General features: G+C 49.4%; 1 protein-coding gene across 1 annotated transcript in view; it reads right to left on the bottom strand.

Annotated features, from left to right (window-relative positions):
* TRIM24 (tripartite motif containing 24) overlaps positions 1-22,207 on the bottom strand; it is a 1,142,914-nt gene extending 1,120,707 nt beyond the window's left edge. The window contains exon 1 of the mRNA XM_078672569.1: positions 21,521-22,207. Coding sequence (XP_078528695.1) covers positions 21,521-21,908 — 388 coding nt within the window. The 5' untranslated portion in view covers positions 21,909-22,207. The remainder of the gene's footprint in view (positions 1-21,520) is intronic.
* Positions 22,208-22,856: the final 649 nt, after the last annotated feature.

Raw genomic sequence — 22,856 nt, 5'->3', positions numbered from 1 at the left:
CAAAGAACTCAGCATAAAAAACAAGCATTTACAATGCAATGGTCTCGGCATTATTAAAGGTAGAGCTATTGGCATTGCTCATGACATGTTTTTATTTATTTATTTTTTAAATCATAAATAAATGGCATTGTCATTTACATTGCCAATAGCTTAATCACTCGCAAATGCATGACCTATTGCATTTACACCCACACAGAGCCACACACACAAAGCCACCCACACACACATACAGAGCCACCCACACACACAGAAATACTAGGAAAGAGGACCACCCGCGCACTTGGCCTTATATGGCGACCGTGCGACACAGGTAAGTGTGACCCACTTGTGGGACACCCCCGCGCCGCACGGCCACCAGCTGCTGCGTGTGCCCCCTTTCCTTGCTCTCTGCCTCGCTGCCTGCCTCGCTGCCGGCTGACCCTGCTGTCGTTTGTTTTGCTTTATTTTGTCATCGTTTTTTGCCCGTGTTAGCTTTGTTTTGTTCTCCATTTGTGCTTGTTTGTTAATAGTTTTTGCCCGTGTTAGCTTTGTTTTGTTCTCCATTTGTGCTTGTTTTGTTAATAGTTTTTGCCCGTGTTAGCGTCCTCCTTCTGTTTCCCGCCCTCCTCGCCGCCCCCCGTCTTCCCTCCCCGCTCCCCGCCACCACTGCAGACCCCGCCCCTTTTTTCCTTCTGTTCCCTCCCCGCTCCCGCCTCCCAGCTGCTCCGCCCACCCGCGCACTTGGCCTTATATGGCGACCGTGCGACACAGGTAAGTGTGACCCACTTGTGGGACACCCCCGCGCCGCACGGCCACCAGCTGCTGCGTGTGCCCCCTTTCCTTGCTCTCTGCCTCGCTGCCTGCCTCGCTGCCGGCTGACCCTGCTGTCGTTTGTTTTGCTTTATTTTGTTCTCCATTTGTGCTTGTTTTGTCATAGTTTTTTGCCCGTGTTAGCTTTGTTTTGTTCTCCATTTGTGCTTGTTTGTTAATAGTTTTTGCCCGTGTTAGCTTTGTTTTGTTCTCCATTTGTGCTTGTTTTGTTAATAGTTTTTGCCCGTGTTAGCGTCCTCCTTCTGTTTCCCGCCCTCCTCGCCGCCCCCCGTCTTCCCTCCCCGCTCCCCGCTTCCCGCCACCACCGCAGACCCCGCCCCTTTTTTCCTTCTGTTCCCTCCCCGCTCCCGCCTCCCAGCTGCTCCGCCCACCCGCGCACTTGGCCTTATATGGCGACCGTGCGACACAGGTAAGTGTGACCCACTTGTGGGACACCCCCGCGCCGCACGGCCACCAGCTGCTGCGTGTGCCCCCTTTCCTTGCTCTCTGCCTCGCTGCCTGCCTCGCTGCCGGCTGACCCTGCTGTCGTTTGTTTTGCTTTATTTTGTTCTCCATTTGTGCTTGTTTTGTCATAGTTTTTTACCCGTGTTAGCTTTGTTTTGTTCTCCATTTGTGCTTGTTTGTTAATAGTTTTTGCCCGTGTTAGCTTTGTTTTGTTCTCCATTTGTGCTTGTTTTGTTAATAGTTTTTGCCCGTGTTAGCGTCCTCCTTCTGTTTCCCGCCCTCCTCGCCGCCCCCCGTCTTCCCTCCCCGCTCCCCGCTTCCCGCCACCACCGCAGACCCCGCCCCTTTTTTCCTTCTGTTCCCTCCCCGCTCCCGCCTCCCAGCTGCTCCGCCCACCCGCGCACTTCGCCTTATATGGCGACCGTGCGAACGCGCAGCGGGCGCGCCGATTGTGCGCCGAAGGCGCGCCAAAGGTAAGCCCGTCTGCGCCCGTCCGCGACCGGATCGCGACCAGCGCCAGGACCCCTGGCCCACGAAGACCCCGTCCGACCCGCCTGACGTACACCGCCGCCACCCTCATCGCACTCAACACCGGCCGACTCCCAGAATGCCACCAAGCCTCACCACGACGCACCCACGGACCTTTCAGCTGCCACGCCTGCAAGTTCACCTGCATCCGGACCTGCCGCACACCAGCACCCGCCAAGCCGAACACCAGCAGCAACCACCTCAAGTGCATCCTGCTCAACACCCGCTCCGTCCACAGGCACGCCATCGAACTCTGGAACCTCCTAGACGCCACAGCCCCTGACGTCGCCTTCCTCACGGAGACCTGGATGAACGCCTCCTCAGCTCCCGACATCGCCATCGCTATCCCAGAAGGCTACAAGATCGTCCGGAGGGACCGCAACGCCAACCAGATGGGAGGAGGCATCGCCATCATCCACAGGAACACCATCCGGCTCACAACCAGCACCGACAACACCCTGACCACCGCCGAACACCTGCATTTCCAGATCCACACCGACCCGAAGACCACCCTCAGAGGCACCCTGATCTACCGACCCGCGGGACCACGCACACAATTCAGCGAGGACATCGCCGACTTCGTCAGCCCGCACGCCCTCCCCTCCGCCGACTACATCCTCCTGGGGGACCTCAACTTCCACCTGGAGAACAACAACGACCGCAACACCAGCTCCCTGCTCGACAACCTCGCCAATCTTGGACTCAAGCAGCTGGTGTCCACCCCCACCCACCTCGCCGGACACACACTCGACGCAGTCTTCTCCTCCAGCCCAGACATCGACTTCAGCCACGCCACAGAGCTTCAATGGACGGACCACAGCTGCATCCACTTCACCTTCAAGAGAACGACGACCCACCACCACCAGCAACAGACCGCCCGCAGAAGCTGGAACAAGATCACAGCAGACCAGCTCGCCACCTCCCTGAGCCAGCACCCTCCTCCCAGCTCAGCGAACCCCAGCCAGGCTGCCGACAACCTCACAAAGTGGATCAGCATCTGCGCGGACGAGCTCGCCCCGCTAAGGACCCCGCCCAGCAGACCCGGCAGCAAGAAAGCCCCGTGGTTCACCGACGAACTCAAGAGCTCCAAGAAGAACTGCCGAGCCCTCGAGAAAGTCTGGAGAAGGGAACCTACACCGGACAACAGGACCACCCTCAAGCTGGCCACCCGGAAGCACCACCAGCTGATCCGCGCCGCCAAGAAAACCGCATTTAAGGACCGGTTGGACAACAACGCACACAACTGCAAGGAACTCTTCAACATCGTGAAAGAGCTATCCAACCCCAGCGCAGGAAACAACGACATCACCCCATCGCAAGACCTCTGCAACTCCCTCGCTACATACTTCCACAACAAGATCGCAGACATACACAACAGTTTCAACAACCAACCAACGCACACCAGGACCGAACAACCACCCCCCACCACCACCCTCCACGCCTGGACCCCGATCAGCACCGAAGACACCATCCAAACGATGAACTCCATCCACTCCGGATCTCCGACAGACCCCTGCCCTCACTACGTCTTCAATAAGGCCGACGCTGTCATCGCACCCCACCTGCGAGACATCATCAACACATCCTTCGACACCGCCACCTTCCCTGAGTGCTGGAAGCACGCCGAACTCAGCGCTCTACTCAAGAAACCCACAGCGGACCCCACCGAACTCAAGAATTACCGCCCCATCTCGCTCCTCCCATTTCCAGCCAAAGTCATCGAGAAGACCGTCAACAAGCAGATGGCCGCCTTCCTCGAGACGAATGGATCCCTCGACCCCTCACAGACCGGCTTCCGAGCCAATCACAGCACCGAGACCGCCCTCATCGCCGCCACCGATGACATCCGAACCCTGATGGACAACTGAGAAACAGCGGCCCTCATCCTCCTAGACCTCTCCGCGGCATTCGACACTGTCTGCCACCGCACCCTAGTACAGCGCCTCAGCAACGTCGGAATCCAGGACAAGGCGCTGGAATGGATCATCTCCTTCCTCGACGGAAGAACACAGAGAGTCCGCCTCCCACCGTACAAGTCAGAGGCATCCGAAGTCATCTGCGGCGTCCCTCAAGGATCCTCTCTGAGCCCCACCCTCTTCAACGTCTACATGAGCCCACTCGCGGCCATCGCACGCCAACACAACCTCAGCATAATCTCCTACGCCGACGACACTCAGCTGATCCTCTCCCTGACCAACGACCCAGCCGCCGCCAGAGCCGACCTGCACGAAGGGATGAAAGAGGTAGCCGAGTGGATGACGACCAGCCGCCTGAAACTGAACTCCGACAAGACGGAGGTCCTCATCCTGGGCTCTTCACCCTCTGCCTGGGACGACTCCTGGTGGCCTCCCGCCCTGGGCACCGCACCCAAACCGACAGACCATGCACGCAACCTGGGCTTCATCCTGGACTCCTCCCTCTCCATGACCAGGCAAGTCAACAACGTCTCCTCGGCGTGCTTCAACATCCTACGCATGCTACGGAAGATCTTCTGGTGGATCCCCACCGAGACCAGGAAGACCGTCACCCAGGCCCTCGTCACTAGCCGACTGGACTACGGCAACGCCCTCTACGCCGGTACCACCGCCAAACTCCAAAAAAGACTCCAGCGGATCCAGAACGCCTCTGCCAGACTCATCCTCGACATCCCACGAACCAGCCACATCTCCGGACACCTGAGAGACCTTCACTGGCTCCCCGTCAACAAAAGAATCACCTTCCGCCTCCTCACCCACGCACACAAAGCCCTACACGACCAAGGCCCGAGCTACCTCAACAGCCGAATCAACTTCTACGCTCCCAAACGCCACCTCCGATCAGCCAACCACGCCCTCGCCGCCGTCCCCCGCATCCGAAGAGCGACTACAGGAGGAAGGTCCTTCTCCTACCTGGCCGCCAAGACCTGGAACTCCCTCCCAACCGACCTGCGCCTGACCCAAGACCACCTCTCCTTCAGGAAGAAGCTGAAGACCTGGCTGTTCGAGCAGTAGCGGCACCCCCCCTCCCCCAGCGCCTTGAGACCCTACGGGTATGTAGTGCGCTCTATAAATGTCATTGATTGATTGATTGATTAGTGATAAAGGGGGAAAGACTGAATTGAATCTAACATTTCCTCATAGCCAGTAAGCACTAGGTTGCATCTCTTACTCAAGGACGTGTTTCTAAAAGATGTATTTCCTTCAGGAGTTGTGTCTTACTCACTCCTGACCTATGCATGATTAGGCAGGAGTAATACGCAACCACAGAAAAAGCTTTTGAGTTTGGCCTTGTATGTTTTTGGGGATCTTGATAGCAGGCACAACTTTTTTCCATATGGTGAAGCCTTAGCTTTGAGGCCATTGTTCTTAACGTTTAAGAATATAACTATGGACCTCGATTCACCAAAATGCCAGAGGTAGCTAAACTGGCATGTGCCCTTTGACCCCTGGAATGACATGACAGAAAGTGACATCATATGGCTCTGCGAGCTGATTACAGAATTGGAAGCGGCACTGTTGGACATTGTAACAAAACTAAATCACAGCAAGTGCCATCATGTAAGTGGATGGGAAATTACTACCAGAAGATCTCACTGTAGCAAGAATACATTAAACACTTTTAACACACAAATAATGCCACAAATCCCACTTTACCTTCACCTATGAATGCACTCTGAAGCAGACAACATGCACTGCAGGGAGAAACAGGCTTCCTAATTTTACATGCTGTGAGGACTTGGTAAAAACTCTACTAATGACGCTCAGAAATGTAAAGTGGCATGTTATGTAATGAGCTGTCAGGATGATGTAGGTTTTCACGTAAGACAGATTCGGACACGGAAAGGGTTGCCTCTGGTGACCACTGCCAACTATCACAACATGCAGCGGAAAAAGAGAGCAGGTTCTGTCGTCCAAAGGAAGGCTCGGGAGGTCTTGTTGCAGCTTTGAATCAACATCTATAAATCAGACAGCGGTAAATAGTGACTCTGTAAAATACTTTCTTTATTTGACTTCTCTACAAAGCAAGGACAATAGACAGTGCTCTACTCTGAGATGTGGTAAAATTAATTATGTAGAACAATACAGCCGAAGCATGAAATATGAGTTTGCTAATATAATTAGCAGGGACATGCCCCTTCAGAATTGTACAGAAATGGAAAGGCCTCATTCCATGGGTTATAAAGCAATAAAAAGTGCGATATTACTACTCCAGGGAGCTATGTCTAATTTCTGAAATGGTTAGGGTTAGACTGAGAAATGCATTCATTTTTTAACGTGAAGTGACTGCACTAAGATACAAGACCACATTGGAACTTAGCATTTATCTGAGACCATGGGGTTGCAACCATTCCTCAGGCATGAGCAATGGCATGCTATTCATGAAAGTGTTTACTTATGTGATTTCACACATTTGCCCTTTTCAATCTAATTTTAGTGGACTCAAAATGCAGCTTTTATGCAATGTGTATATAAGACATTAAATCAGTCAGCTCCCGAATATTGTCAGAGACTCCAAGTAACCGCTGTCTGAACTACTGTATCCCAGTGATGTGCATGCAGCTTGTGATATTTCGACAGACATTTTCATAGTTATGTGTGAACTGAAGTCATGGGCATCTTAAAAAGTGCAACCCTCGAAACTGGTGTGGCTCGGAGATGCCAAGATCTGCACGTTGCTTGCAGTTTGCACACACCTCCCTTTTGCCTCCTCCTGCCCCACCTGCAATCCTGTTAAACATTTCAAAGCAGATTGGAAGTTTCCCTCTAACACATGCCGCTTGATTTAGTCTTCTGGTCCTGTCTGTGCACCTCTTTTCCATGTCCCTACGCTACCTAGACTGGCAATCGCAGAGAGGAAAAAGACGCGAACTGAGGCTTATTATGGCTCTCATCGCCCCAAAATTGAGTAGGGTCTGATAGAAAAGTAGCTTAGCTAACTGAGCCGTAAAAATCAAGAAGCCCAGGTGCCCAAGCCATTCCAACACTGCGTGTTAACCATTTATTTTGGTTTACTGGGGTCGCGGACAATGTGTCAGGGGTCGCAAGTGGATGATCAGAGGTCTTCTGTAACACCTAAATGACGTCCAGACGTCCTCTGGCTCTTGTTTTCCAACAATAAGCTATAGACTAATTCCGCTTTGAACTTTTTCATGTTTTCTAAAGTATTGACTCCATCCAGAGAGGTAACTTTTTTTAGAGAAAGTAACCAGCAAAATCTATTTGTAATTCAGGCGCTGGTTCTTGAAGTTTTTTGTTCATTTAAATAGACTTTAAAACTGTTGATAAGGTAGCCCATTAGTTTCGATGTGCTCAGTAACTGGAATGATCGGCCCATCAGAAATCACTTACATGAATAAATAGTACAAGTAATAGGGAGCAGCATGCGCAGAGTGACAAAATCGGAGGCACCACTTAAATACACAGGCAAATATATTCAGAAATAGCAGTCAAACACGAAATAAAATAAAACTGCACAGAGCAGCAAAAAGCCGTGTAAAGAGATACCAAGAGTTCACAGGTGTAACCTGATGCAAAAGGAGCATTTCCCAAGTAGCAATAAAGGGCCACGTAACATAATTGACGCCAGAGTATAGAGGGGTCTCGCAGAAGCTCTGGGGCTGCAGAGGTCAGGCAAGACTTTGGAGGAGGGTTCCCCAGGCTGGAGCAGGCTCAACGGACCTGGGGCTGCAGAGCTGGGCAAGGGTGAGGAGGACTGAGGCTGGGTGGATCCGTGGAGCGCAGAGAGGGCGCGGGAGTGACGATGGTGCGGTTAGAGAGGCACAGAGGGATGAGTATGGAGGTCGGACCCTGGTGCTGCCGGTTCATGAGCGAATTCGGAGCACCACTGAAGCTCTTGGAGAGGGAGTGCAGACAGGCTTGCGGGGGTATGAGGGGTCAGCGACTGAAATACGAGCCATATACTGACCAGAACCGGCAGCCGCGCAGTGCAACTTCAACTTTTCCTCGTGTGTCTGAAGCAACTGATAGAAAACCAGGAAGAGAGCAGTTATCGGCGCGTGGCGGAGACGCTGGCGCCGTGATTGTGCGCGCGACCAAATCTGCGCGTGGCCAGCTCTGGTCGTTCCCTCTTCCATTCGCAATGCTGCGCGCGTGCACAGCTCTTGTCTCGTTTTGTCGGATTTTGTCGGCTGAAACGATCGCTATAGTTCTCTGGCGAGAACGCGCTTTGCGCGTTTCTAGCCGAGACCTAAAAAGCAATAAAGGATACAAGGATAAACAATTCAAAACGGATAACAAGAATAGAAACCCGTTAAAAATAGAACTACAGACATTGTCAAAGACAACACCAACCTCAGACACCGGGCACGCTGGCTTAGAGGTGGGAACTACGATTTAATCCCCCCAAAAACAACATCTGAGTAAAAAGGGGAAAAAAGGCAGCGGAAAACAAATATAGTAAGCTCTGTACAGTGATTCCAAATATAATCAGTGGACCTCCTCAAATTCAAACAAGCATTGGAAATGCAATAGGTCTCGCAATAGAAAAGTTTGAGCTTTTGGTGTGTTAAATGTAAATATTTTTAAATTTTTGTTTATGTATTCCAAATTATAAAAGTATTAATTTTGTTATTTGAATTGGCAATGGGTGAGAGGGGGCTGTGGGGGTGTGTAAGTGAAGGGCTGAAAGGGAGGACCCACAAGGGAAAGAAAAAAGTGCCGAAGTGAGGAGAGTAAAGAAAGGGGCAGGGGGGTGGGAGGCGACAGAGAGCCATGGGTTAAAGTGAGGAGAGTAAAGAAGGGGGGGGCGACGGAGAGCCACAGGTTAAAGTGAGGAGAGTAAAGAAAGGGGCGGGGGAGGGGGAGGCGACGGAGAGCCACGGGTTGAAAGAACAAGAAAAACAAGTTAAACAGGCAGTCCTACAAGTGGCAGAAAGTGGTATAAACATGCGGATAAGAAACGACGAATGTCTCCGACGAGCACACAAGAGAGCCATGAAGCAGTTTCCTCACATGTTGCATTACAGAGAACCGATCTAACTGGGGTCGACACCATGTTGGGAAGAGAGAAAGTTTTCAGTCTTGGCATGTCAGAACGAGTAGTCGACAGTAGCTGAAGAGGAAAAAAAAAAAGATTGAGACTGAGGAGAGTGACTGAGTAGGTTCGTTGTTGAGTTGTGGGTAGGCGGGCGGGCGAGAGTGTGAGTGAAAGTTACAGTAAGAGTCAGTGACTTGGGGAACATATGGGTACGTTTGCGGAGTGGCCTGGGAATGAGAAGAGAGAGAAAGGGAGTTTGGAAAATTAGCGAGTTTGAGCGACCAGGGTGACCCAGCGAGAGGGTAAACAAGCATTGGCGCAGCGCGGCAGAAACGAGAGACACGGCCTGGCGGCCTTGAAAGTGAAAGTGCGGCCGGCCGGCCGTGAATAATTAGGGGAGGGAGGAGCTGGGGAACAGATGGCTAGCTTTGATGTGCACGCGCTTTTATGTCAATGCGCTTGCGCATTGAGCTTGCTTTTCACGGGCACAGCATGAAATAGCCAGTTTGGTTAAGCTGTGGATAAGCCCCTATATTCTCGAAAGCGCATTGACAGGCGAGCCCTAAAATGTATTTCACATGCGGCTTGATCAGCACCGCAAGCACTGACAGCAGTTCTTTTTTTGTTACAACAATCCCCTCCAAAAACACTAATAAGGCCGACACACAATGCGACACCAGTATCTGGCCAACATAAAGAGTGTAGGCATTCACCTGGGCCCAGGAGGGACACTCCAGTGAAGAAACCACAAATCTCGACATTAGTCAAGCCAAAACCATTAGTGCACTCCCCAGCGCCTGGATTAGAAGCACCAACAATGCCCACAAATGCTGAATATACGCAAGTATTAACCTTCAACCGTAGGAGAATTGATCCATCCCAGACAAAGGACAAGAGTAACCACATGGCCATCAGTCATGACCTTACCACAACAAATTTAAAAGCCAAACTTTTATTTATCCCGGAATATCTCCCATAAGGACCACTCAATATTTTGAACAGGAATATCCTTAAACTGTTCAAATCCATTCCTGAACTGCGTCATATTGAATCCAGTGATATAACATCTTTTGAATTTGAACCTTTCAGAGTTAAACAACTCACTGAATCAATGTTAATTACTTTTGCATCAGTAGTAACCAAAGAGCAGGCGATAACAAGGTCCGACCAATTTAACAAATGGGACATTAAAATAGTTCCTCAAAGAGAACCACGGTACCCGTCGTTACCCGCAATCCCTCTGACTCCATCAGATAACGTTGGACTGCCACCATTTTCAATACTAAAATCTGCTGAAAGTCGACCTCCAACAACAATTATTCAATCGGAAACAGAGGAGCCTAAAACTTGAAGGCTGACTGGGCCTGGTTGCTAGCAGCCTTGGCTGGGGGAAACCATGACTGAATCAGCGCTCAACCTGGCATCTCAGTGTGTTTGTGGAATATTAATGGCCTTGTCACGAAACTCCAATCACCAGATGTGATAACCTTTAGAAAACACCACAAGTTCATACTATTGCAGGAAACATGGTCTATGGTCAGCCTTCCAATAGAAGGATATTTGGAATATAGGTCCCCTGCCCTGAGGTCGCACATGTTAGGTAGACCCAGTGGTGGTCTCTGAATTTATGCAGCTGGCAAGCTAAACGCCAACCTTGACCAATATTTGAGGAAGACTAGATCTCCAGCATAAGGATCAGAAACTTCAAACAGATAGAACAATTGATCATGATTAATGTATACATCTCACCTGGAAACAATGGAGAAACGAGCTGATAGAGGCAACAAAAAAACTCTGTTAAAACAGGAGAATTACTGGATATACAACTTAGACATTGAAGCCCAAAGGGATGAACGAAAGGACTGAATTTAACTGCTACCTATAAATAATATATATTCATTGAGTATGTTGAAGAAGTTGAATTGCCATTTTTTTTATTTTTTCCTTTTTTATCATTGACACAGCATGCAGTTGTTGATCATTTTATTTTAACATGTCTCATATTGTCTAGGTTAGGTAATATGTGTATCTTGATAAGACTGTTAAGCCACCTAATGTTAATCAGTTATTATCTTGAGGATAACTCCTAAGAACCGCCATTTACTTACAGCAGTCAGCAATTTTAGCACGAACGTTTATATTCTGTGACACGTTCCATCTTTTATTCCGGTGTAAGCCACATTTCACCACCAATGTTGAAATATTTATTGTTCACCTCGGAGGAACATCTAGCTAGTTAAATCACACTCTCACTTTAAATACCGAAAGCGCGTAAGCCTGGTTATTATAGCCCACCCTCTACGCCACGTCACACGCCAACTACATTTCGCCGAGGGAACCTTTAACGGTTATTCGGTTTCACCGTCCGGATCCTCGATGTGCAGGGATCCAGGCGTTTGCATTTATATCTACTACAAGTGGTAAGCGTTATAAACTGCCAAGTTTACACAAGTTAAGTGCGTAGCGTAAATTCACTATCTGTTGTTACGACCGTATCGTAGTATTTCATGGCAACGCGTGAGTCTAGATATATTTAAGTGTTACCACTCGTATCATGAACGTAACGAAAGACATCACATTGTTATTATGTACGCCGCGAAGGAGATTCTGTGGCAGCCTGCGAGTCCGCATAATACTCATATTAATCAATACCCGTTAGAATGTATCCCTTACACACATCATGTGTGTTTCTCCCTAAGATGATTTGTAATAATGGGGTTAGTATGTGTCATTATCTTTGGTTTCTGTTTTATATATAGGGGATACTCCTTTGTGCAGTTTGTTAGAACCAAGGGCATTGTCTTATTAAAATCACTAATCAGAGAGCAGATCAGATCGTTATGCTATGAACATCACCTATAATCCTAGATTGTATTCACTTTTGATAATGAGACTTTATATGCTTGCATATTATCAAATCTAGAGGTAGATTATTAGAAAGTTTTATTTTCTTCTTACAGATTTCCCTGATTAAGGCAATTCTTGCCGAAATGCATTGGAATGATGGAATTTAATGAATGATGTTTAAGAAAGTAGTTCTGAACATAAGAAGGTATACTTATTCATGGAACTGAAAAGCTAAATCAAATTTAATCCATACAAATGAAGTATGAATAGAATACTTTGAAGATACACCCCCACAGTGTTTCACATTTAATTTGAAGAATTTTTTAGTAGCAGAATCTTCGCACACCTCTGTGCCCCAGGAGACACCCACACACCCTGTGTGGGTGCAACCTTATTGATCTATACATCTCACCTAGCCCCATGGAGAAAAAATGCAAGTTTGACCAGTTGACCCGAATGTTGTGTAAATTACTAAGTGACTATGGAAGAACTGCCGGTTTAATATCCGGCGATTATAACACAAATCTCTTCCAAGAACTTCCTGAAGAGCATGGTGTAATAAGCTCACACTTTTTGGGGGAAGTTAAAGCCCACCGGTAACAAATACAGCAAACTCTGAATACGCGCTACAACGTAGCATTTTGGGTTACACAACTCTGAACGGTAGCTTTTCCATGGACAGTCCACCAAACTGGACAAAAACAAATGGTCACACTCACTCCTTTCTTGATTACACCATCTGCAATAAGGAAATGCTCCCCTTGATCGAAAATTATACCATTGCTGCTCAAGGAAACAGCGATCACTGCCCCCCAAGTGATTACCATAATATACGAAGTAGCAGGTCATGCAGTGACAAGCCAGACAACAAGAGGAATCTTCACAGAGAACCTCAAAAAATGTAAATGGCCTGACTCCACGATACCGTCAATAATGACAAAATGTAGAGCGCTGCAAGGTGTGTTGACTAAAACCCAATCAATCAATCAATCAAGCATTTATATAGCGCACTAATCACCCGGAGGGTCTCAAGGCGCTGGGGAGGGGGGGTCCGCTACTGCTCGAACAGCCAGGTCTTGAGCTGCTTCCTGAAGGCGAGGTGGTCTTGGGTCAGGCGGAGGTGGGTTGGGAGGGAGTTCCAAGTCTTGGCGGCCAGGTAGGAGAAGGACCTTCCTCCTGTTGTGGCTCTTCGGATGCGGGGGACGGCGGCAAGTGCGTGGCTGGTCGATCGAAGCGGGTGGGAGTGTAGAAGTTGAGGCGGCTGTTGAGGTATCTTGGTCGTGTAGGGCTTTGTGAGCGTGGGTGTAGGGCTTTGTGAGCGTGGGTGAGGAGACGGAAGGTGATTCTCTTGTTGACCGGGAGCCAGTGCAGGTCTCTCAGGTGTCCGGAGATATGGCTGTGCCGGGGGATGTCGAGGATGAGTCTTGCTGAGGCGTTCTGGATCCGCTGGAGTCTCCTCTGGAGCTTGGCGGTGGTTCCGGCGTAGAGGGCGTTGCCGTAGTCCAGACGGCTGGTGACGAGGGCCTGGGTGACCGTCTTCCTGGTCTCGGTGGGGATCCACCGGAAGATCTTGCGTAGCATGCGCAGGATATTGAAGCAAGACGAGGAGACTGCGTTGACTTGTCTGGTGATGGAGAGGGAGGAGTCCAAGATGAAGCCCAGGTTGCGTGCGTGGTCTGTCGGTTTGGGTGCGCTGCCCAGGGCGGGGGGCCACCAGGAGTCGTCACAGGCGGAGGGAGAGGAGCCCAGGATGAGAACTTCCGTCTTGTCTGTGTTCAGTTTCAGGCGGCTGGTCGTCATCCACTCGGTTACGTCTTTCATCCCTTCGTGTAGGTTGGCTCTGGCGGTGGCGGGGTCGTTGGTGAGGGAGAGGATCAGCTGAGTGTCGTCGGCGTAGGAGATGATGTTGAGGTTGTGTTGGCGTGCGATGGCCGCAAGGGGGCTCATGTAGACATTGAAGAGGGTGGGGCTGAGCGAGGAGCCCTGAGGGACGCCGCAGATGACTTCGGTGGCTTCTGATCTGAACGGGGGAAGGCGGACTCTGTGTCCTTCCGGCGAGGAAGGAGATGATGCACTCCAGTGCCTTCTCCTGGATTCCGACGTTGCTGAGGCGCTGCACTAGGGTGCGGTGGCAGACGGTGTCGAATGCCGCGGAGAGGTCCAAGAGGATGAGGGCCGCTGTTTCTCCGTTGTCGACGTGGTGGGGGCAGGGGTCGTTTGGAGATCCAGAGTGGATGGTGTTCATCGTGCGGATGGTGTCTTCGGTGCTGATCGGGGTCCAGGCGCGTAGGGTGGTGGTGGGGAGTGTAGGTGCGGTCGTGGGAAGCGTTGGTTGAGTGCTGAAGCTGTTGTGAATGTGGGCGATCTTGTTGTGGAAGTAGGAGGCGAGGGAGTTGCAGAGGGCTTGAGATGGGGTGATGTCGTTGTTTCCGGCGTTGGGGTTGGAGAGCTCTTTCACGATGTTGAAGAGTTCCTTGCTGTTGTGTGCGTTGTTGTCCAGTCGTTCCTTGAATGCAGTTTTCTTGGTGGCGTGGATCAGTTGGTGGTGTTTTCGGGTGGCGAGCTTGAGGGTGGTCATGTTGTCTGGTGTAGGGTCTTTGCGCCAGGTTCTCTCGAGGGCTCTGTAGTGCTTCTTGGAGCTCTTGAGTTCGTCGGTGAACCAGGGTGCTTTCTTGCTGCTGGGTCTGCTAGGTGGGGTCCTCAGTGGGGCGAGGTCGTCTGCGCAGCTGCTGATCCACTTCGTGAGGTTGTCGGCGGCCTGGCTGGGGTTCGCTGAGCTGGTGGGGGGGTGCTGGCTCAGGGATGCGGCGAGCTGGTCGGCTGTGATCTTGATCCAGCTTCTGCGTGCACCCTGTTGCTGGTGGACCGTTGTTCTTTTGAAGCTGAAGTGGATGCAGCTGTGGTCCGTCCAGTGGAGTCCGGTGGCATGGCTGAAGACGATGTCCTTGCTGGATGAGAAGACGGGGTCGAGTGTGTGTCCGGCGTAGTGGGTGGGGGTGGTCACCAGCTGCTTGAGACCGAGGTTGGCGAGGTTGTCCAGCAGGGTGGTGGTGTTGCGGTCGTTGTTGTTCTCCAGGTGGAAGTTGAGGTCCCCGAGGAGGATGTAGTCAGCGGAGGGGAGGGCGTGCGGGCTGATGAAGTCGGTGATGTCTTCGCTGAATTGTGTGCGGGGTCCCGGGGGTCTGTAGATGAGGGTGCCTCTGAGGGTGGTCTACGGGTTGGTGTGGATCTGGAAGTGCAGGTGTTCGGCGGTTGTTAGGGTGTCGTTGGTGTTGGTCGTGATGCGGATGGTGTTCCTGTGGACGATGGCGATGCCTCCTCCAGTTTGGTTGCCGCGGTCCCTCCGGGTGATCTTGTATCCGTCCGGGATGGCGATGGCGATGTCGGGTGCTGAGGAGGCGTTCATCCAGGTTTCCGTGAGGAATGCGACGTCTGGGGATGTGGTGTCGAGGAGGTTCCAGAGTTCGACGGCGTGCCTGTGGACGGAGCGGGTGTTGAGCAGGATGCACTTCAGGTGGTTGCTGCTGGGCTTGGCGGGTGCGGTGCTGGTCCGGATGCAGGTTAACTTGCAGGAGTGGCAGCTGAAGGGTCCGTGGGTTCGTCTCGGGGTGGCTCGGTAGCATCCCGGGATTCGGCCGGTGTTGAGTGCGTAGCGTTCGGTGGTGTTGTAAGTCCGGCGGGGGGGCTGGTGTCTGCGGGGGCCAGGGGTTCGGGCACTGGGCGCGGTCCAGGCGCGGACGGGCGCACCTTTGGCGCACTTAGGGCGCGCCCGCTGCGCGTTTGCCACTCTGCCATATGAGGAGAGTTGGGGGGCGGAGCGAGGGAGGAGCAGCTGGGAGGCGGGAGCCGGGCGGCGAATGGGAAGGGTCCTAGGTGGAAGGGGGCGGGGCCGCAGGGGAGCAGCGGCGGGGAGCGGGGAGGTGGCGGGAAACGCGGCGGGGGCTCAGCAAGGGAAAACAGCCAGCAACAAATAAGAGGACAAATAAGAGGACAAATGCTGGGCACAGAAAGGGCAACAGAGGATACAGCAACAATCAGAGGGGAAACAAACCGCAAATCACAGGAGACAGGTCACGAAACGGGCACCAGGGGGGAAAACAAACAGTCAGCAGGAGAAAGCGGCGCTGCGCTACGGAGGCTGAGACCACACCAGTGGTCAGGAGCACAGCTGCGGGATCGGGGCAGCCTGGGCACACCCACGGGGAGTGTGCGCGGTGCGTGGTGGTGTGACCGGCCCACTCACTAACATCATGTGAGCTCAAGTTTTTCTCCTGTCAACTGCTTAAAAACTACTCATGTATTCCACAAAAAAACAATAAAAAGGTAATACAACAACAACTGTGGAAATTATCTAATTAAAAAGCCTACGTAATTCCACACTTAGACAAGCATGGAGGCACCCATGGGATGACCATCTATTCAATACATACAAGCATGCCCAAAAGGCACTTAAACAAGCAATCTTTTAAGATAATAAAAAAACGCTCCGAGCAGTTCTGGACAAAATTGGTATATGCGAGAACAAATCATAATTCAAAGTCTTTTTGGTCCCTTGTCAAAGGGAAAACATAACCATGGAGGACAAAGTAGTACAAACATTCGTGAAGACGAATGTGTATCTTTTTTTAACGACCCACCTCACAAAAAGGAAAAGGAAGAAGGTTGACTGTTTAAACTTCCAACTTTGGCTGTTCAGAATAATCTAAGTTAATCGCAGTTCCCCTCAGGTACAATCCAAGATGGGACAACTGAGCAACACGCAGAATTGAACACCAGGATGCCATCGATAACCACCATTAAATCTTCGTCCCAACAAGAAGCATCGCCTCCACAGGTACCCAATACACTAGAAGCCCTAATGACAGCCCAGAACAGCACGAATCATAACCAAGGGCCGCTCAGACAGAGCTCCTGGGCCCAATGGTCTACCGCAGGCTTTATACAAACAAGACACTGACTTTTGGGCCAAATATCTGGCACCCTTATTCAGTTACTGTTGGACAAATCAGTTCATACCGGAATCTTGGCGCAGAGCTATTATACACCCAATCTATAAAGGTGGCAAGAGGTCAGACTCAAACTACAGGATGATCGATTACCCTTTTAGATGTTCAATCTAAATACTATGCAAAGTTGCTACTTAAAGATCTGTTGTTTTGGGCCACAAAAAATCATCATATACCCTTCAATCAGACAGGATTTGTGGCAAAATCAAGAAACATCACAAACTTGCTTGCAATATCGGTCCTGATGGCCAAAGTGGTGGCCTCAGGAATACTAATTCACTGTTGTTTCGTCGACTTCAAGGGCGCTTTCGATCGTGTGCCCAGGGACCAATTATGGTCCAAACTGTAGAAATGGGGGATCCCACCTGCACTCCAACAAGCTATAATCCAGCTGCACAGAAACACTTGAATCTGTATAAAACTTGGAGACGGATCCTACATCTACAGAATGATACAAACCTTGCGTGGAGTAAAACAAGGTTGTGTGCTGGCGCCTCTCCCTTTCAACCTCTTCATTTCAGATGTATCACATGTACTTGAAGATTTCAACTCTCATCCTTCAAAACATGCAGAGACCAGAATCAGCAACCTATTGTACGCCGACGATCTTGTCCTGCTCAGTCACACCAAGGTTGGCCTGCAGCGACTACTCGATCAGCTCTCTCTCTCTCTCCAACATGAAAAATAAGCTAGAATTAAACCTTTTAAAGACAAGGGCAATCACATATGGGTCAAGGGAATATCAAGGCGATGGATGTCAGTACAACAGTAAAAGTAGTGATAGGGCCGCCTCATACAAATATTTAGAGGTCCACATGGATAGATGGGGCTCGTTCTTAAAAAAAACAGAGACGAGGTAGAAGCCAAAGCTCTGACAATCCAGGTAGCCCTCACTAACCTCGCAAGGCAGCTATCCGGCCCAAGCTTTACTCCTCTAATAAGCGTCATGAAGGCAAAAACCCTCAATTATCTCTCCTATGGTGAGGCGATTATGCAGGGGAAAGATTACAGTCTTGTGAACAAAATAACAACAATAATTTTTAAGCAAGTGTTGAGCCTTCCGAAAACTGCATCAGCTGCCAAAATGCAACTCGAGTTTGGTCTACGAGATCATCGAGCCGGGGGGGGCTGGAGCATTTATTAAGTTGTGTAATAAGCTACGCATGTCCAGAGAAGGAAGCTTGGAGGCTATATTGTGGCAGGAAATATTAACCGGTCAGTTGGACAATCAAACAGACGCTATCTACAAGACTCTATAAAAACTCCTGGAAGTAGAAGAAATCTGGAGTTCTAAACCATCCCAGCGGACCCTCAAAATGTATATTAAAAGGAATGTCCGTTCCTGGTCCTTACACTCGGACAGAGCACAACTGACTCAACGTAAGCACGCCGGGACAGTTATATCAGGGTTCATGGTAGGGGTTGTGGCGCCACACCTGTTGTGCACCTACCTACGCAGTGCACTGGAAAAAAATATTGTTGGCCCTCAGAATGGGAGAATGGCCCTTCCTGTATCTTCTACCAGGCTGTCACCATACAACCAACAATATAAAGTGCAGGGGGTGCAGGAGTACCAGGGAAACGATTGAACACATGGTATGCCTTTGCCCTGCACTTAACGATCGAATGATTCTGCTACGGGGCGAATGGAAGAAACTTGGTGTCCGTTCCTGCCGACCAGCCACCTTTACCTCTATGAAACCAGACAATCCAATGCTTGACATACAGTTCACTTTTTTTTCCGCAAGTGCAGTAAAAAAAGCTTACAATCTGTGCGAGCTAGTGAGTCGACGATTGTTAATTTGCACTGGGCAGCACGCTCAATGTAAGCAAAGACACAAACTCAGTTAATATTCTTCTTTATTGTCCCACATGTGTAAATGTTTTAGCAATTGACCGATATACGTTTTTATTGTTGTATGTCCATAATTGTAAAGATTTTTATTAAACAAAGTAATATAGGTGCTTTTATACATGATCATAAAGATAAAGGCAGGAAAGTTAAAATAATACAATTACCTAGGATCGCACAATTTGGGCAAGTGGTGAAGCCGATATTTGTTTCAGGTCTTCTGATTTCACAGTGAACATTCCAGTTTCACTCTAATTCAATAACCAAGTTTGACTTATTTTAACACTTGTATCTCTCAAGTTAGCGATAGCAAGCAGTTATGCTTATCCCATGCTGCGGTCGAGGTATAGCAATTCTGATACTGCACAACAGTTTTGTCAAATCTATGACTCTTCTAGAGACTATGAGCTTAATTTAGAGGCCAGTATGGAATTAAATACTCAAAATAACTCGACTAACTGACCACACCGTGTAGAAGATGCTTTGATATCCCTACGTCCACTTAACTTCAGCAAAGAGTGACTACTAACCAGCTAGCATCAATGCGGCCTCATGAATACCACAGACCATACTTTGTGGCCCCTGGTTAACATGTTTGTGAGTACCACTGCTCTATGCCTTCCTTCTCTCTCCTGAAACAGTGTTTGCAGCTTAGAGCCCAAGTATACAAGCTGCAGTGAGAGACTTTCGGAGAGCCATGGCATCCTGGGCTAGAAGGGCTTTGTTATTATAACAAGTTGTGTTAGCCATTTCTGCTACGTCATAGCAGTGAATTACTGGATTTAGACTTCAGTTATTCACGCTAATAGCTACCTATCGAGAGCTATGCATACATAACATGCTGTATTAGTACAATCACACTGCTGAGCGCCTCCTAAAGGAGGTAGCACTCAATGTCAGATTGACATGGGATAGCCAAGTCAACTCTTATCAAGTCAGTAATGGTTTAAAAGAACATACAGAACACCCAGGTAAATTACGTTCGACTAAAATTACTATTTCAAAAAATAAAAAATGGTAAAAATTAAAATCTCAATAACACTCCAAAAGAACATAATTAAGGAATACAGTAATTCACCTAAATACATGATAGGCACGTAGAAAGTCGTTTGAGATAACTGAAACAGCCCGTCACCCTAAAAGCTGGGGAAACTTCTGTACAGCGACAGATCTCAATCAATCACAATTAAGTGGTTTATTATTTTTCCCTACCGAACCGTGACCATTGTGTTTAAACATGAACCATTGTAACGTTTGCGGTTCAATGGTCTAAACAGCGTGACATTTCCATTCTTCTTTAATAAGTGAACAGTAAGCAATTGCCACGATAAACCTAAGATTACACTGGCATTAAATCTCAGACAGGCCTTTCTCAAACAATTCTCTTCATAACAAGAACACAATCAATCAAAACACGCTTTATTCGATTTAAAAGTGTTAAATCATAAAACACAATGCATTAAAAAAGCAAGGACACAAAATCAACCATTTTCAGATTCTGTGAATGTAATAATATCTTTGTAGGCCAAACCTACAAAGAATGACTTTAAATCTGATGAAAGAAGAAGAGCATCCTCCTGGTATGTTAAAACCATAGCTAATGATGTCCTCCCCGCACGCGACAATTAAAACTAAACACCGTAATTGCCCATTCACTGAATTTTTAGTCCGTTTAGCCGAGAAAAATGCAATTTTTCTATAACTTATGATGCGCACACTGCGAACATCACTACCTTTTGACTGAGGTCCGATGACTGAATCAACCATTTCTGCATTTATTATGCTTTGTCACAAACTGTGAATTGGTCTGTTTTTTATATTATTGTTAATGCCTGCATACCTAAAAGAAATGATCTATTAAACCCCCGGCTAGTTTGACAATACATGATGCAGTCATTCTCACAATAGGCCTATTCGTAATCACATATACTTGATGTCCGAACACTGTCGAGACGGCAGGCAATGAGAGTGGGCCAATAACAAGATCACAGAGGAAAAAAACGTGCACAGACTATGGCTGTCAAATGACACAAGCTTTCCCACCGCCTGTTGAAACGCTCTACCGTCACAAAAAACAAACTGCAACTTATTAGATGAGCAAGTGTCATTCACAAAAAACAAACTGCAACTTATTAGACGAGCAAGTGTCATTCCCCTCACAACACTCGCGTGTCAAAGAAGGGGAAAGCAGAAAGTCTGGCAAAATTCTGGAGCTCAATTAAGCTTCCCGTTTCGTAGGGGTGGCAAGTCCTCTTCCGCCTGCCCCCGCCCCCGCCCCCCCCCCCCCTATTCTATTAATTTCATCTAGGACTGAGACAACAGAAGTCTGCAGTGATTTGTCGTGCGGGCAGCATTGGGCTTCCCCCTGCTCGCCAGACTGACTCCCCGCCCCCTCCGTGCATGCTCTGATCACAGCTCAGCCACGACTCTCACTTCGCACATGCCACCCTGTGTGTTTGTTGGAGGCAATGGTCGCGCGCATGCCGTCCAGAGAAATCGACGACTATTGTCACCAGGGGGAGGAGGGGCAGGCATAACCCGCAGTTCTCACTTGTACTTGGAGACCCCACGCAGCCTATAAGCCAACAGGAAGGCTTGGTGCATAGGTACCTTGTACTCGAATACACAGACCAAGACAGAATGGATCAAAAATCACTCATCAGCATCTGGAGTGGCACTAAGGTACACGAGCAGTATCCTATAACTAGTACTACTCGCCTACCGACCATTACCATCGACACCAGGCCAACAAAGAATCCGAAAAACCCCTCCGTCAACCACTCCACGAAGTTATGTCACACAGCACTTACCACTACCCTGTCAACTCCTGGCGCTGAACACATATAGTATTCATCCTAACTATAGTGTCACACCACCTCTGACACCAATCAGAAGCACACCTGATCCCCTCCATACTGACTGAACAAACTGTCCAGGAACCATCTACCCAACCTCAATATAATAGCTAATTAATAGACTATCGCGATTTATCGCCACGTTCACCCCGTTATATCGCGATCAATTTTGCATTACAAATAGCTCAGTGGCAGGGACTCACCCTGGGTGCTGGGCGGATCCGACGCTGCTCGGGCGCCCTGCGGTTGTTGGGCCGGCGGGGAGGGCAGAGGCTGCTGAGGCCCAGCCGGCACGCTGACATACCGCTCTGGTGGGGGCAGGCAGCGGCGACAGAAGGAGTGTAAACAGGGCAGCAAGCAGGGTCCGCGTGATGTTATATTCTGTTTGCATACTGCGCAGGTATCCAGAAGGTTCAGTGCGGCCCGCTCTCCGCCGCCCTCCTCTGGGCCCTGCCGGCTCTCTGCCTCGTTCTCGGCGCTGAGTGAGGCAGGAGGGGGAGCCGATGTTGGGGCCGATGGTGGCGGTGGGTCAGGGACAACTGCCGGCTGCTCCGGCTCCTTCTCCACGGGGATGGCGGGAGGTTCCTCCATGACCCCCGACGTTACCCCCGGGCGGGTCCAGCCATCAGGGCGCACGCGCGCCTCTCCCTAAACGGACAACAACGGGACAGACGTGTTGCCGTCGCTGTCCTCGAGCACTCTGAAACCAAGCGCAAGCCGCTTCGCCAGCCGTCCGGACTCAACCAAGCTGCAGCGCTGCTACGGGGGAGACCACGGTTCCAAAACATGAAGTGGTGAGTGTTGGCAATGCTTCCCCTATTCTGGAACGGCGCAACTCTTACTTCCCGCACGAGGACCGCCTCCAGTTTCTAACCGTCACAGGCTGCTCCGCCTTCCTATGGGGTGGGCGTGACCTGGAGGGAGTAGTGTTCAATTGTCTATGGCCTTCGCTCGTTGCCAGCTGATGTATTGTTGCCAGCTGATGTATTGTTGTCAGTATTTGAAGAAATTGGGATGTCCTTTGCACTCCAGATTTATGCTGCAATCGTGTGGATTGGCATTTGTCTCGAATTGAGGCTAGATTCTGTGCAAATCACTTAATCTCCCCGTGACTACCAAATAATGAATGTGCCCTTGTGTAACGTAACTGGTGCTCATGTAAAGCGCTTCAATACCTTGGGTTGAGTTCACGCTATGTAAAGCTGCAACAACAAAAAAAGAAAACATAAAAAACAAGCTTTCCCAATGCAATAGGTCTTTGCATTTATGAGAGTTTGATCTATTAACATTGTAAACGACAATGCTATTTATTTACGTGTCGTTTTTTAAATAGATAAATAAAAGGTGATAGAGCGCGCAGGTCACCTGACTTAGTTTTACTATACTCACCTGGGCCCATATACTACAACAAAAGTGAGATTTCAATTACAGATAACTAAATAGCAGCTTCATAATCAGGTAACCTGTGCGTTTTACTTTATTCAGTGATTACGTTTAGGACCTATACCCTTGACTTACCAATCCTTGTCATAGGTACCT

This window comes from Lissotriton helveticus, chromosome 1_1 (assembly GCF_964261635.1).
Source record: "Lissotriton helveticus chromosome 1_1, aLisHel1.1, whole genome shotgun sequence".
NCBI classification, from domain to species: domain Eukaryota; kingdom Metazoa; phylum Chordata; class Amphibia; order Caudata; family Salamandridae; genus Lissotriton; species Lissotriton helveticus.
The sequence above is the reverse complement of the archived record's forward strand: the minus strand, read 5'-3'. Positions and strand labels throughout refer to the sequence as shown.